At 54.5% G+C, this 15,842-nt stretch overlaps 1 protein-coding gene across 3 annotated transcripts in view; it reads left to right on the forward strand.

Moving 5' to 3' along the window:
• Positions 1–6,482, forward strand: part of btbd9 (BTB (POZ) domain containing 9) — a 92,264-nt gene extending 85,782 nt beyond the window's left edge. For 2 of the 3 annotated variants that reach the window (XM_078399986.1, XM_078399987.1), the window contains exons 9-12: positions 136–243; positions 2,026–2,104; positions 3,268–3,411; positions 6,214–6,482. In XM_078399986.1, the coding sequence (XP_078256112.1) occupies positions 136–243; positions 2,026–2,104; positions 3,268–3,411; positions 6,214–6,342 (460 nt within the window). In that variant the 3' untranslated portion in view covers positions 6,343–6,482. The remainder of the gene's footprint in view (positions 1–135; positions 244–2,025; positions 2,105–3,267; positions 3,412–6,213) is intronic. The other variant, XM_078399988.1, reaches the window with a different exon arrangement.
• Positions 6,483–15,842: the final 9,360 nt, after the last annotated feature.

Genomic DNA, 15,842 nt, shown 5'->3' on the forward strand with positions numbered 1-15,842 from the left:
TTATATCAGAGATTGTGTGCCTGTGTAACTGCTGTCTTTTGTTGTGCATTGCCCCAGCCCTTCTCCTGTGATTCAGCACTTGCATTACTCTCTTCCTCCCGCCCTCCCTCCCTCCCTCCCTCCCTCTCTCGCCAGATTGCTTCTCTGGGACTGTGATGACCGCAGCTACAGTTTCTATATCGAAGTCTCCAACAATCAGCAGCAGTGGGCGATGGTTGCCGACCACACTAAAGTCACTTGCAAGTACGCACATCCTTCTGGTTTCCCCGCAGCTCGGGCTTAGTGACGGGTTTACGTGCGACCGTGTCACGGTTAATGTGCCGACAATGGCGGTGGTCACGGATTCCGAGCCAGGGGCAGGGTCTTCCACATTCTTTGGGTCATCACGAGCATCGTCAGACCATCGAATTAAACCCCCCCCCCCCACCACCACAGATGTATACATCAGAAACAAAGCAGCAACACATAAGACAGCATGGTGGCACAGCAGTAGAGTTGCTGCCTCACAGCACCAGAGACCCGGGTTCAATCCTGACTACGGGTGCTGTCTGTACGGAGTTTGTATGTTCTCCCCATGGGTTGCCTGTCTCCGGGTGCACCGGTTACCTCCCACACTCCAATTACATACAGGTTTGGAGGTTAATTGGCTTTGGTAAAGATTGTAAATCCTCCCTAGTGTGTAGGATGGTGCCAGTGTGAGGGGGACCGCTGGTCGGCCCGGACTCGGTAGGCCCGAAGAGCCTGTTTCCACGCTGTACCTCTGAAGTAAACTCAAAAAAACGGAAAAGCTCGTGGGGCTAGGCAGCATCCGGGAACATTAATCCGGACAAGTGTGAGTGATATTCGTTGGGTCATGTAATCCGGGCGGACTAGTCCAGTGAAGAGCCGGGAGTCAGGAGCGTTGATGTACAGTGATACCCTGGGGCAAAGTCCCTCACTCCCTCAGAATGGAGCTGGACAGGCTGGGATTGTTCTCACTGGGGCTCAGGAGACTATTCTTAAGTCATGTCATCCGTCCCTACCCCGTCCGTTCCCATCCCTTTCTGTCCCACCCTGTCTATTATCATCCCATCTGTCCCCACCCCGTCTGTACCCATCCCCTCTATGGTAATCCCATCAGTCTCCACTCCAACCATCTTCTGTCACCCCATCTCACCTCCCCGTCTGTCCCCACCCAGTCTATTGTCATCCCGTTTGCCCCCATCCCCTGTCTCTCCCCGTCCGTCCCCTCCCTGTCCGTCCATCCCCACCCCACCCGGTCCCTACCCCGTCCGTCCCCACCCCGCCCATCCCCTCCCTGCCTGTCCCCACCCCGTCTATTATCATCCATCGGTCCCCTCCCCGTCTGTCCCCACCCCACCCGGTCCCTACCCCGTCCGTCCCCACCCCGCCCATCCCCTCCCTGCCTGTCCCCACCCCGTCTATTATCATCCATCGGTCCCCTCCCCGTCTGTCCCCACCCCACCCGGTCCCTACCCCGTCCGTCCCCACCCCGCCTATCCTCTCCCTGTCTGTCCCCACCCTGTCTATTATCATCCATCGGTCCCCTCCCCGTCTGTCCCCACCCCACCCGGTCCCTACCCCGTCCGTCCCCACCCCGCCTATCCTCTCCCTGTCTGTCCCCACCCTGTCTATTATCATCCATCGGTCCCCTCCCCGTCTGTCCCCACCCCACCCGGTCCCTACCCCGTCCGTCCCCACCCCGCCTATCCTCTCCCTGTCTGTCCCCACCCTGTCTATTATCATCCGTCGGCCCCCTCCCTGTCTGTCCCCACCCAGTCTCCTGTCACCCTGTCCGATGCCCCCGAGGTTTCTCTGCCTTGTCCCACCACGGACTCGCTCCAAGGATAAGCCTCAGCTGAAGGTGTCAGTGCGATCACTGGGAGAGGTGCCAACTCAGATCATCCTTGCCTGATCCCCTGAAGCTGCAGGTTCAAGCCGACAGGGATATCTCTGCAGACACTGCGATTTTGGTGACTAAGCTTGGGGTGAACTTGAGATAAGTGGTAGCGTGTCTCTCCGCAGGTCCTGGCAGACGATTTACATCAAGCAGCAGCCGGTGGTCTTCATCAGGATTGTGGGCACGTACAACACAGCCAACGAGGTAGACACAAGCAACTGCAGGCGCTGGTTTACAAAATAAGACACAAAGTGCTGGAGTAACTCAGCGGGTCAGGCAGCATCTCTTGAGAACATGGATAGGTGACGTTTCAGGTCGGGACACTTCTTCACACTGGTTGTAGGAGGGGGGTGGGAGAGAAAGCTGAAGAGGAGCAGAGCAAAGCCTGGCAGATAATGGGTTGATACGGGTGAGGGGGTAATCGGCAGATGGTTGGACAAAGGCCAGAGATGTAAAAGACAGAAGCCCTAGAGACAAAAAGGATTGACGAGCTGCAAATTGTGAAGCTAGAGGAAGGAATGTAGGTGGAAGGGGGGAGGGAGAAATTGGTACGAGACCTGGAGGGGAAATGGGAAGGGGGGGGGGGGGAAGAAGGGGAAGTTGAGAAGGAAAAAGGGAGGGAGGAGCAGTTCCTCGTTCCTACATTTCCGGTTGGGTCACTTGTTTAGAATGAATGTCGGGAGAGTGAGCTGGGAGATAGATATGGGGTCGGGGTAAAGACAGGCAAGTCATAGGTGAATACAGGTGAGAGGAGGAGGGGTTGATTGGCAGAAGAATGGACCAAGACGAAAAGACACAAAATGTGCGGTCAGGAGATGAGGTTAGAAGAGGTGCGAAATGTCAAGCCAAAGGAAGGAATAGAGGTGGAAGGGGTTGGAGTGGAAAGGGGGAAATGGGTGTGCATCCAGGTGGGGCATAGGGAAGAGAGGAGGAAAAAGAGGGGGTGGGGAGGTAGAGGTTCCCCCTGGGGCACAGGCTTTACATGGGTGAGTCCAAGCATAGACTTGCCAACTGTACACGCAACACCTGCACTCGGCCCACCAAGGACTACGTGATCTCCCTGTTGCTGAGCATTTCCATTCCCCTTCCCATTCCCATTCCCACACTGATCTCTCTGTCCTGGGCTTCCTCCATTGCCAGAGTGAGGCCCACACACAAACTGGACGAACAGCATCTCACATTCTGCTTGGGTACATTACAACCCAACAGTATGAATATTGCATTCTCCAATGTTAGGTAAAGAACCCCCGCCTCCTTTTCTCGCCCCCCCCCCCCCCCCCCTCCCTTCCCTGGTGCCCCACCTGAATCGGAACCCTTCTGAAGAAGCGTCCCAATCCAAAAACATGGTCTATCCATTCCTTCCACAGATGCTGCCTGACTCGCTGAGTTCCTCCAGCAGTTTGCATTTTGCTCAATGTGAGGTGGTGCATTTTGGGAGCACCAATGAGGCTGGGACACACACCGTGAATGGTGGGGTCTCGGGAAGGACTGAGGAACAGAGGAATCTTGGGGTAAGGTCCGAGAGTAGGGTCACAGGGTGGGGCAGCACCAAGCCGGTCCTGCGGCCATCTTGTCAACGCTCATTCACTTGCCCATCTACACTGATTGCCTTCACCCGCATCAGGATTGTCGGCTGCAATGCCTTCCCTGTTTACATGTCTGCCTTAATGCCTCTTAAACATGGTGATTGTTTGTGATTCCACCACCTCCATGGGCAGTGTTCTCAACATTATTCTCTCTGCGACGTGGTGGGCCTTGTTCAGCTCCATGACAGTCTGAGCAAAGGAAGAGGGTGATTGGGGAGGGAGGTGGAGCTTTCTTTGGTGAGTGGGTAGAGAGGAGGGGGCATGTGAGGAAGCCAGGTTTGAAGGAACAGACCACTGATGCTGCCAGCCAAGCTTGCAGCACTGTAGAGCCGCTGCCACACTGCGCCAGAGACCTGGGTTCAATCCTGACCTCGGGTGTTGTCTGTGTGAAGTTTGCACGTTCTCCCTGTGACGGTGTGGGTTTTCTCCGGATGCTCCGGTTTACTCCCACATCCCAAATACGTGCAGGTTTGTAGGTTAACTGACCCCTAGTGTGTCGGGAGTGGATGAGAAAGCGGGATAACATAGGACTAACGGCTGATCGGTGTGGACTTGGCGGCCCGAAGAGTCTGTTTCTGTCTGGTATCTCTGAACTGAACTACTGAGCTTCCTCCGATTCTGGGACGGTTTTGGGACTGTCGTGTCCAGGGGTTGCATCTCCCAGCTTGTGTCGTCTCAACCTGCTGTGTGGGCAGTGGGCAGTGTGGACAGTTAGTTTGGGTAATGGTCAGTGTGGGCGGTGTGTGTAGTGGTCAGTGTGGGCAGTGGGCAGTGGGCAGTGTGTGTAGTGGTCAGTGTGGGCAGTGGGCAGTGTGTGTAGTGGTCAGTGTGGGCAGTGGGCAGTGGGCAGTGTGTGTAGTGGTCAGTGTGGGCAGTGGGCAGTGTATGTAGTGGTCACTGGTTAGTGTGTCTAGTGGTCAGTGTGTGTAGTGGTCAGTGTGTGTAGTGGTCAGTGTGTGTAGTGGTCAGTGTGTAGTAGTCAGTGTGGGCAGTGCGTGTAGTGGTCAGTGTGGGCAGTGGTCAGTGTGGGCAGTGGTCAGTGTGGGCAGTGCGTGTAGTGGTCAGTGCGTGTAGTGGTCAGTGTGGGCAGTGGTCAGTGTGGGCAGTGGTCAGTGTGGGTAGTGGTCAGTGTGTGTAGTGGTCGGTGTGGGTAGTGGTCAGTGTGTGTAGTGGTCAATGTGTGTAGTAGTCAGTGTGTGTAGTGGTCAGTGTGTAGTGTGTGTAGTGATCAGTGTGTAGTGGTCAGTGTGGGTTGTGGTCAGTGTGTGTAGTGGTCAGTGTGTAGAGTGAGTAGTGGTCAGTGGGGGCAGTGGTCAGTGTGTGCAGTGGTCAGTGTGGGCGGTGGTTAGTGTGGGTTGGGGTCAGTGTGTAGTGTGAGTAGTGGTCAGTGTGTGTAGTGGTCAGTGGGGGCAGTGGTCAGTGTGTGCAGTGGTCAGTGTGGGTGTGGGCAGTGTGTGCAGTGGTCAGTGTGGGTGTGGGCTGTGGGCAGCGGTCAGTGTGTGTAGTGGTCAGTATGGGTTGTGGTCAGTGTAGTGGTCAGTGTGGGTTGTGGTCAGTGTGTGGTGTGGGCAGTGTGTGTAGTGGTCAGTGGGGGTAGTGGTCAGTGTGGGTAGGGGTCAGTGTATGTAGTGGGCAGTGTGTGCTAAGTGTGGGTTATGGTCAGTGTGGGAAGTGGTCAGTGGGGTAGTGGTCAGTGTGTAGGGGTCAGTGTGTGCAGTGGTCAGTGTGGGTGGTGGGCAGTGTGGGTGTGGTCAGTGTGGGTTGTGGTCAGTGTGTGCGGTGGTCAGTGTGGGTGGTGGGCAGTGTGGGTTGTGGTCAGTGTGTGCGGTGGTCAGTGTGGGTGGTGGGCAGTGTGGGTTGTGGGCAGTGTGGGTGGTGGTCAGTGTGGACAGTGGTCAGTGTGGACAGTGGGCAGTGGTCAGTGGGTGGTGGTCAGTGTGGGTGGTGGGCAGTGGTCAGTGTGGGCGGCGGTCAGTGTGGGCAGTGGTCAGTGTGGGCAGTGGTCAGTGTGGGTGGTGGTCAGTGTGTAGGGGTCACTGTGGGTGGTGGGCAGTGGTCAGTGTGGGCAGTGGTCAGTGTGGGCGGTGGTCAGTGTGGGCAGTGGTCAGTGTGGGTGGTGGTCAGTGTGGGCAGTGGTCAGTGTGGGTGGTGGTCAGTGTGGGTGGTGGTCAGTGTGGGTGGTGGGCAGTGGTCAGTGTGGGTGGTGGTCAGTGTGGGTGGTGGTCAGTGTGGGCAGTGGTCAGTGTGGGTGGTGGGCAGTGGTCAGTGTGGGCGGTGGTCAGTGAGGGCGGCGGTCAGTGTGGGCAGTGGTCAGTGTGGGTGGTGGTCAGTGTGTAGGGGTCACTGTGGGTGGTGGGCAGTGGTCAGTGTGGGCAGTGGTCAGTGTGGGCGGCGGTCAGTGTGGGTGGTGGGCAGTGTGGGTGGTGGTCAGTGTGTAGGGGTCACTGTGGGTGGTGGGCAGTGGTCAGTGTGGGCAGTGGTCAGTGTGGGCGGCGGTCAGTGTGGGTGGTGGGCAGTGTGCGTGGTGGTCAGTGTGTAGGGGTCACTGTGGGTGGTGGGCAGTGGTCAGTGTGGGCAGTGGTCAGTGTGGGCAGTGGTTGGTGTGGGCAGTGGTCAGTGTGGGCAGTGGTCAGTGTGGGCGGCGGTCAGTGTGGGCAGTGGCCACCCCATCGGTCGGGTGAGTGTGGCCGTACACTCTGGTGTGTCTGAACCAGTGCTCTGTTTCAGGTCTTTCACTGCGTGCACTTTGAGTGCCCGGCACAGAACCACATCCGCCCACAGAGCGAGGATTCACCGGGAGACAGGACGGAGCCCAGCCAGGCCTCGGCAGCAGCTCGGACAGACAGCAGCCGCTGAGCCGCCACGCTGCCTGGTGGTCCCATTACCATCACCGGACCCTTCCAGGGAAGGCCCGTCCCTCCCTCCATCAGCCCAGCCCAGCGCCGAGGAAGTGTGGCCATGCCGATCTCTACCACCGTGTGCCGTCCGACTGTGCTGACCACAGCCTGGGAGAGAGCTTCATCTGTGCTACAACACTGTGCTGATCAGCGGCAGGCTCTGTCAGGCCACCTCCGGCCTGGTGCGGGCAGCACGGCCTAGGCCCAGGGGAGGCCAGACACTGAGGAGGCCTGGTGTCACTGGCAGCTGCTCGCCAGCCTGTTCCAGCACATCATCCCACTGCTCCCGCCCTCCTGCACCACTCACTCACTCACTCACTCACTCACTCACTCACTCACTCACTCACTCACTCACTCACTCACTCACTCACTCCCACAGCCCAAGGGTGGGAAGGCACTCCGTTGTGCGATTGAAGCCCGGGTGAATATCACCTCCAGTTTCTTCCTCTGACCTGTTAATGTTCATCCTTCACACGGTGGATCGTCCCCTGGGCTGCTTTGCATGAGAAGTTGTAACTTGGCATGTACTGAGCTGTAAACTATTTATGTTCTGTAACAAACCATGAAAGTCTTTCCATTTAACTTGTGTTGGTCGCCTCTTTCTGAGACGGAGGATTCCTGGACTGCTTCCCTTGCTGCAGAGTTGGGGCCAGGGAGTTATCTTTCATAACCAATGGGACTAGCATGGATGGGGCATCTTGGTTAGCACAGACGAGTGGGGCTGAAGGGCCTGTTTCGTGCTGTATGACTCGATGACAATAGGCTTCTGTGTGCAATGGGGGGGGGGGGGGGGGAGCTTTGCCAAGGGAAGCACAGGACAGGAACTATCGAACCATGCGGGCTGCAACCGGTCAGGTAACCTTCTACAGAGCATCTGTAGATGTCCATAGAGTATTCTTGCCAAATCGCTGTAAACGTCAAAGGAAGTGGAGATGCGACTTCCTCATGATTCCTTCAGTCTGCCGGGCCCAGGACAGGTCATCTCAGACGGAATTTAGAAAGATGAGAGGAGATCTTATCGAAACGTATAAGATTATTAAGGGGTTGGACACGTTAGAGGCAGGAAACATGTTCCCAATGTTGGGGGAGTCCAGAACCAGGGGCCACAGTTTAAGAATAAGGGGTAGGCCATTTAGAACTGAGATGAGGAAAAACTTTTTCAGTCAGAGAGTTGTGAATCTGTGGAATTCTCTGCCTCAGAAGGCAGTGGAGGCCAATTCTCTGAATGCATTCAAGAGAGAGCTGGATAGAGCTCTTAAGGATAGCGGAGTCAGGGGGTATGGGGAGAAGGCAGGAACGGGGTACTGATTGAGAATGATCAGCCATGATCACATTGAATGGCGGTGCTAGCTCGAAGGGCCGAATGGCCTCCTCCTGCACCTATTGTCTATTAACGCTCAGGAATCTGAAGCTGCTAACTCTCTCTACCCGGGAAAACTGGCCCATTTCCCTGACACACCACAGCAGCTCGCGTTACTATCCAGTCTGAGAGGAGGGATGTTGTCAAAGTTTGTGCGAAAGTTCAGTGGGACTGCATCAAACACACCGACCTCATCAGCCACCCTCACCCCCTCTGAAGATTCAATCGTGGTGGAATGGTTACATCATGGAAACAGCGGTAATCACACTGCCACACGAGGAGCTGTGAGGGTAGAAGCACAGCTGGCGTTTCCCCAGCCGGCTGCCCACAACCTGCACTTGCCAGCTACAAAACCTGGTCGGCCCTGCGGCAATGAGATGGCAATTTTGTCACCGTGACCAATGATGTGCAGAGGAATCTAGGGCTCCAAGCTCACAGCTCAATAAGATCCCGTCTGAGTATAACGCGGCTCTCACGCGGCTCTGAATCTTGGGCTCCAAGCCCACAGCTCCCCTGAGTGGCAACACAGGCAGATAGAGCGGGAAGAAGGTGAACCCTATACTTGCCTTCATTGACGAGTAATAAGAGTATAAGAGTCAGGCAGTCATGATGCAGCTTTGTACGACTTTGGTTAAGCCGCATTTGGAGTATTGTGTACAGTTCTGGTCGCCTCATTACAGGATGTGGAGGCTTTGGAGAGGATGCAGTAAAGGTTTACAAGAATGCTGCCTGGTTTAGAGGCTATTAAGCTATAAGGAAAGGTTGGACAGACTTGAATCGTTTTCTCTGGTGTTGGAGGTTGAGGTGAGAGCTGATACAACGACATACAGTAATGGTCAGTCTGGTTGGGGTAGACAGGCAGACACTTTTTCCCGGGGTTGCAAATGTCAAAAGCTACAGAGTAAAGATTTAAGATGAGAGGAGCAACGTTTGAAAGAAATGTGAGGAGCAGGTTCTTTCGTTGTGGGTGGCACAGCAGTAGAGTTGCTGCCTCTCAGCGCCAGAGACCTAGGTTTGATCCTGACTACATGTGCGCAGTGAGTTAGTATGTTCTCTCTGTGACCGTGTGGATTTTCTCCAGGTGCTCCAGTTTCAATAGACAATAGGAGGAGGCCATTTGGCCCTTTGAGCCAACACCGCCATTCAATGTGGTCTTGGCTGATCATTCACAATCATTACCCCGCTCGTGCCTTCTTCCCATACCCCCTGACTATCATACCCCACTATCATTAAGAGCTCTATCTAGCTCTCTCTTGAAAGCATCCAGAGAATTGGCCTCCACTGCGAATTCCACAGATTCACAACTCTGACTGAAAAAGTTTTTCCTCATCTCAGTTCTAAATGGCCTACCCCTTATTCTTAAACTGTGGCCCCTTGTTCTGGACTCCCCCAACATTGGGAACATGTTTCCTGCCTCTAACGTGTCCAATCCCTTAATAGTCTTATATGTTTCAATAAGATCCCCTCTCATCCTTCCAAATTCCAGTGTGTACAAGCCTAGCCGCTCCAGTCTTTCAACATACGACAGTCCTGCCAGTCCGGGAATTAACCTAGTAAACCTACGCTGCACGCCCTCAATAGCAAGAATATCCTTCCTCAAATTTGGAGACCAAAACTGCACACAGTACTCCAGGTGCGGTCTCACTAGGGCCCTGTACAACTGCAGAAGGACCTCTTTGCTCCTATACTCAACTCTTGTCATAAAGGCAACATGCCATTAGCTTTCTTCACTGCCTGCTGTACCTGCATGCTTCCTTTCAGTGATTGATGAACAAGGACACCTAGATCTCTTTGTACTTCCCCATTTCCTAACTTGACACCATTCAGATAATAATCTGCCTTCCTGTTCTTACCACCAAAGTGGATAACCTCACATTTATCCACGTTAAACTGTATCTGCCCACTCGCACAACCTGTCCAAGTCACCCTGCAACCTCATAGCATCCTCCTCACAGTTCACACTGCCACCCAGCTTTGTATCCTCCCACATTCCAAAGACATGCTGATTTGCAGGTAAATTGGCTTCTGTAAATTACCCCTAGTGTGGAGGACGCAGAAGTAGGATAACTTACCAGAGTATGATTGGTCGATGGTCAGCGTGAACACGGTGGGCCAAAGGGCCTGTTTCCACGCTGTATCTTTAAAAAATTTCAGAGTGGTGAGTGTCTGGAACGTGCTGGCAGGGGTTGTGATGGAGGCAGATGCAATAGTGGCATTTCAGATACTTTTAGACAGGCGCACATGTATGCAGGGAATGGAGGGATATGGATCATGTGCAGGCAGATGAGATCAGTTTAACTCAATAGACAATAGGTGCTGGAGGAGGCCATTCGGCCCTTCGAGCCAGCACTGCCATTCAATGTGATCATGGCTGATCATTCTCAATCAGTACCCCGTTCCTGCTTTCTCCCCATACCCCCTGACTCCGCTATCCTTAAGAGCTCTATCCAGCTCTCTCTTGAATGCGTTCAGAGAACTGGCCTCCACTGCCTTCTGAGGCAGAGAATTCCACAGATCCACAACTCTCTGACTGAAAAAGTTTTTCCTCATCTCAGTTCTAAATGGCCTACCCCTTATTCTTAAACTGTGGCCCCTTGTTCTGGACTCCCCCAACATTGGGAACATGTTTCCTGCCTCTAACGTATCCAACCCCTTAATAATCTTATACGTTTCGATAAGATCCCCTCTCATCCTTCTAAACCAACATAATCAAAGTCAAAAACAAGAGGGCAAAGGTTTAAGGTGAGAGGCAGGAGGTTTAAAGGGGGCCTGATTGGTAGGTTTTTTACACAGTGGTTGATCTCAGGGACGTGCTGCCAGGTGAGATGGTGGAGATACAGCTTTGAAAGGCATTTAGACAGGCACTTAAATACTTTAGGCAGAGAAGGCTATGGAACCAGTGAGGGCCTTTGGGATCAGCGGGAGAGACAGGTCAGCATGGTTGTGGTGGGCTGAAGGGCCTGTTCCTGTGCTGTACGCTCTGATTGTGACATATTGATGGGTTTTTAGATACTTTGGGAATTAATGAATGGTGTTGGTGTAGGATGCAGAGAAAGATCTCGCCAAATGGCAACGTCTAGGTTTGTTATTGTCACGTGTATCAGGATACAGTGAAAAGCTTTGTTTTAGACAATCGACACTAGGTGCAGGAGGAGGCCATTCGGCCCTTCGAGCCAGCACCGCCATTCAATGTGATCATGGCTGATCATTCTCAATCAGTACCCCGTTCCTGCCTTCTCCCCATGCCCCCTGACTCCACTATCCTTAAGAGCTCTATCCAGCTCTGTCCTGAATGCATTCAGAGAATTGGCCTCCACTGCCTTCTGAGGCAGAGAATTCCACAGATTCACAACTCTCTGACTGAAAAAGTTTTTCCTCATCTCAGTTCTAAATGGCCTACCCCTTATTCTTAAACTGTGGCCCCTTGTTCTGGACTCCCCCGACATTGGGAACATGTTTCCTGCCTCTAACGTGTCCAACTCTTTCATAATCTTATACGTTTGGATAAGATCCCCTCTCATCCTTCTAAATTCCAGTGTATACAAGCCTAGTCGCTCCAGTCTTTCAACGTATGACAGTCCCGCCATTCCGGGAATTAACCTAGTGAACCTACGCTGCACGCCCTCAATAGCAAGAATATCCTTCCTCAAATTTGGAGACCAAAACTGTACACAGTACTCCAGGTTGATTGCATGCTATCCAATCAAATCAGATAATACTACACATCAATACAATCAAGCCAAACTCAAGTACAATAGGCAGAACATGGAGGAAGATACAGAGTGCAGAATATAGTTCTCAGCATTGTCGAGCACCAGTTCCACAGACAAAGTCCAATGTCCGCAATGGGGTAGAGGTGAATCGGACATTACCCTAGCTTTTGGAAGGGCCGTTCAGAAGCCTGATAACAGAGGGGGAGAAGCTGTTCCCGAGTCTGGTGGGTGCGCGCATTAATGTTTCTGTATGTTCTGCCCGACGGCAGCAGGGAGGAGAAGGAATGCCTGGGATGGACAGGCCTTTGATTATGTTGGCTGCTTTCCCGAGGCAGCGTGAAGTGCAGATAGGGTCAATGGTTGGGAGTCTGGTCTGTGTGACGGGTCCACAACTCCCTGCGATTTCTTGCGGTGTTGGGCAGTGTGCTTTCCACCACGCACCTGTAGTGCTTTGAAAGAGTGGTTGGAGATACGCCAAATTTGCCCAGTCTCCTGAACCTCTCAACCATTTCCACTTCAGCCACACTGATGTTGACTGGGGCCTGCGCTCCACCCCGCTCCTTGAAGTCCATAACTAGCTAGCTCCTTCCTCTTGCCGACCTTGAAGGATGGGTTGTTGTCCTGACACCACGTTACTAAGCTTTCTGTCTTTCTCCTGTACACTCTCTCTCTCTCATCGTTGCTTGTGATTCGGCCCACCACAGTTGCGTCATCTGCAAACTTTGTAGATGGAGCAGATCAATAGTCTGCACAGCAGGTCGAGCAGCATCTGTGGGGGTAAAGGAATGGCTAACGTTTCAGGTGGAAACCCTGCACCGGGTTCCCCCTGCCCATGCCCCTGCCTTACCCCCACTCCACTCTCCCCTCTCTGGCCCTTCCTGCCTCCCCCCCCCCCCACCACTCTGCCCGTCACCCCCTCCTCCCATCTCCTCTGCACTCTGGGCTTGTCTCCGCTCCCGCCCGTCTCTTTCCCCCTGCCCCTCTCTCTCTCTTTCCCCCTGCCCCTCTCTCTCTCTCTCTTTCCCCCTGCCCCTCTCTCTCTTTCCCCCTGCCCCTCTCTCTCTTTCCCCCTGCCTCTCTCTCTTGCAGCCCCCTGCCCCTCTCTCTCTTTCCCCTTCCCCTCTCTCTCTTTCCCCCTGCCCCCCTCTCTCTTTCCCCCTTCCCCTCTCTCTCTTTCCCCCTGCCCCCCTCTCTTTCCCCCTGCCCCTCTCTCTCTTTCCCCCTGCCCCTCTCTCTCTTTCCCCCTGCCCCTCTCTCTTGCAGCCCCCTGCCCCTCTCTCTCTTTCCCCCTGCCCCTCTCTCTCTTTCCCCCTGCCCCTCTCTCTCTTTCCCCCTGCCCCTCTCTCTCTTTCCCCCTGCCCCTCTCTCTCTTTCCCCCTGCCCCTCTCTCTCTTTCCCCCTGCCCCTCTCTCTCTTTCCCCCTGCCCCTCTCTCTCTTTCCCCCTGCCCCTCTCTCTCTTTCCCCCTGCCCCTCTCTCTCTTTCCCCCTGCCCCTCTCTCTCTTTCCCCCTGCCCCTCTCTCTCTTTCCCCCTGCCCCTCTCTCACTTTCCCCCTGCCCCTCTCTCTTGCAGCCCCCTGCCCCTCTCTCTCTTTCCCCCTGCCCCTCTCTCTTTCCCCCTGCCTCTCTCTCTCTCTCTTTCCCCCTGCCCCTCTCTCTCTCTCTTTCCCCCTGCCCCTCTCTCTTGCAGCCCCCTGCCCCTCTCTCTCTTTCCCCCTGCCCCTCTCTCTTTCCCCCTGCCTCTCTCTCTCTCTCTTTCCCCCTGCCCCTCTCTCTCTTTCCCCCTGCCCCTCTCTCTCTTTCCCCCTGCCCCTCTCTCTCTTTCCCCTTCCCCTCTCTCTCTTTCCCCCTGCCCCTCTCTCTCTTTCCCCCTGCCCCTCTCTCTCTTTCCCCTTCCCCTCTCTCTCTTTCCCCCTGCCCCTCTCTCTCTTTCCCCCTGCCCCTCTCTCTCTTTCCCCCTGCCCCTCTCTCTTTCCCCTTCCCCTCTCTCTCTTTCCCCCTGCCCCTCTCCCTCTCTCTTTCCCCCTTCCCCTCTCTCTTGCAGCCCCCTGCCCCTCTCTCTCTTTCCCCCTGCCCCTCTTTCTCTTTCCCCCTGCCCCTCTCCCTCTTCCCCCTGCCTCTCTCTCTCTCTCTTTCCCCTTCACCCTCTCTTTCCCCTTGCCTCTATCTCTCTCTCCCCTGCCCCTCTCTCTTCCCCCCCTCTCTCTCTCTTGCAGCCCCCTCTCCCCTCCGCTGTCATGCACTGTCTGCCCGAGCCCTGTGACCCCTGGCAGGTTCCCTGCCTCTGACCCAACACTGGTGTCACGGGCATCCTTTGGCATTCCCTGTGCAGCTGGCCAGCGCCGACAGACTGGGCTGGTGCCCGGGTCTGGGTTTCACGGGTCAGGCTGCAACTGGTCAGCTTGGGATATTTGTTGCTGGGAAAGGTTGGGATGAGCCTGATGAAGCCTTTCAGCTAAAGCATGTTTGCACATCCCAGCTCAGGAAGCTTCGCTGGAGCCTCGTCTCACCAAGTGTTTCTCTGAGCTGTGATTAATTCTGCAGAGGAACCGGTGCTTTGAGGAAGATTGGGCCCGGGGGAATTGTTCAAAGCCTCGCTGCTGGCTCATTAGCTTGTTATTGGATCCTGACACACTGGCACCACTTGTACCAAAGGATCTCTGTAAATTGGGTCTGGTGAGTTGTTTGTGCCTTTAGGCCGAGTGGAGATGGAGCATTCATTAATTCACAATCAGCTGCCAATTAGGCCGAGCAGCCACACGTCCTGGGATCAGACTGCGCGCAAATCCGCGGCTGTCATTCAAAGGCTGGGCAGCGGGCTCACGTCCCATTAAAGTGGATGCTTGTGTAGCCGGACACACACACACACACACACACACACACACGTCTGGTAATTGACAGCGAGCTCTGATTCACCGCCCGTACGGGAGATGACGACGCGGCATCATCGGAGCAGTGTTTCTCCTCACTGGCGGCTGACCTTTACAAGTGACAGGTACCAGAGGTGCGGGTCATGTCTACAATCAGGCCCCTCAGCCGGAGAGAGAGAGAGAGAGAGAGAGAGAGAGAGAGTCAGTCACATTCCCGTTGCTTCTCTCCAGGGACGCTGCCTGTCCGGCGGAGTTACTCCAGCATTCTGTGTCTATCTTCTACCTGAGCCGCTCTTGGGCGGTGAATCCAGCTCCCAATCCCGGCGCCAGCCATGGCAGAGGGTCCAAGAGATGGCCTGTTCCCACACCTCTCTCTCTCTCTCTCTCTCTCTCTCTCTCAGCCTCTGGAGATGTTGGGGATGTTGTTGAGCACCTTCCCTCAAAGCATCCTCGCATCTGCCTCTCTCTCTCTCTCTCTCTCTCTCTCTCTCTCTCTCTCATCATTTAGAAGGATGAGAGGGGATCTTATCGAGACATATAAGATTATTAAGGGGTTGGACACGTTAGAGGCAGGAAACATGTTCCCAATGTTGGGGGAGTCCAGAACCAGGGGCCACAGTTTAAGAATAAGAGGTAGGCCATTTAGAACGGAGATGAGGAAGAACTTTTTCAGTCAGAGAGTTGTGAATCTGTGGAATTCTCTGCCTCAGAAGGCAGTGGAGGCCAATTCTCTGAATGCATTCAAGAGAGAGCCGGATAGAGCTCTTAATGATAGCGGAGTCAGGGGGTATGGGGAGAAGGCAGGAACGGGGTACTGATTGAGAATGATCAGCCATGATCACATTGAATGGCGGTGCTGGCTCGAAGGGCCGAATGGCCTCCTCCTGCACCTATTGTCTATTGTCAGTGCTGGCTCACACTCCCCAGTCTCTGGAGCGACCTGCTGACTCCCTGCCTCTCCCTTCTTCACCATGTATTTGGCCAGGCTGGTGGGAGCGGAGTCTCCCAGCCTTATGCCGCGTTGTGTCCAGTCATCCCCGTGAGATGTCTCTGGTGTAGATCCCTGGTGCGGACCAGGGCGGGTGTCCAACCCGCGTTGTATCATGAGAAACTGGCACCACAGGATGGTAGTCATTGTACATCTAGATAAACACCTGGGTCTCTGCACCCCCAGGCCCTTCGGCCCAACTTGCCCATGGTGTCCCATTTAAGCCAGTTCCACCTGCCTGCATTTGACCCTTCTAACCCTTTCCCATCCATGTACCTGTCCAAGTGTTTTTTACATGTTGTTATAGTACCTGCCTCAACTACCTCCTCTGGCAGCTCGTTCCTTATGCCCACCACCCTCTGTGTGAAAAATTTATCCCTCCGGTTCCTGTTAAATCTTTCCCCTCTCACCTTAAACCCATATCCTTGCGTTTAGAGTTGCCTACCCTGGATGGTGAGGCTGGCTCTCCACCCCTCTCTATGTATGACCAGCAATGGAACCAGCCCCTCTGCATGAAGGGATTCTATTC

The sequence above is a fragment of the Rhinoraja longicauda genome, chromosome 5, assembly GCF_053455715.1.
Source record: "Rhinoraja longicauda isolate Sanriku21f chromosome 5, sRhiLon1.1, whole genome shotgun sequence".
NCBI classification, from domain to species: domain Eukaryota; kingdom Metazoa; phylum Chordata; class Chondrichthyes; order Rajiformes; family Arhynchobatidae; genus Rhinoraja; species Rhinoraja longicauda.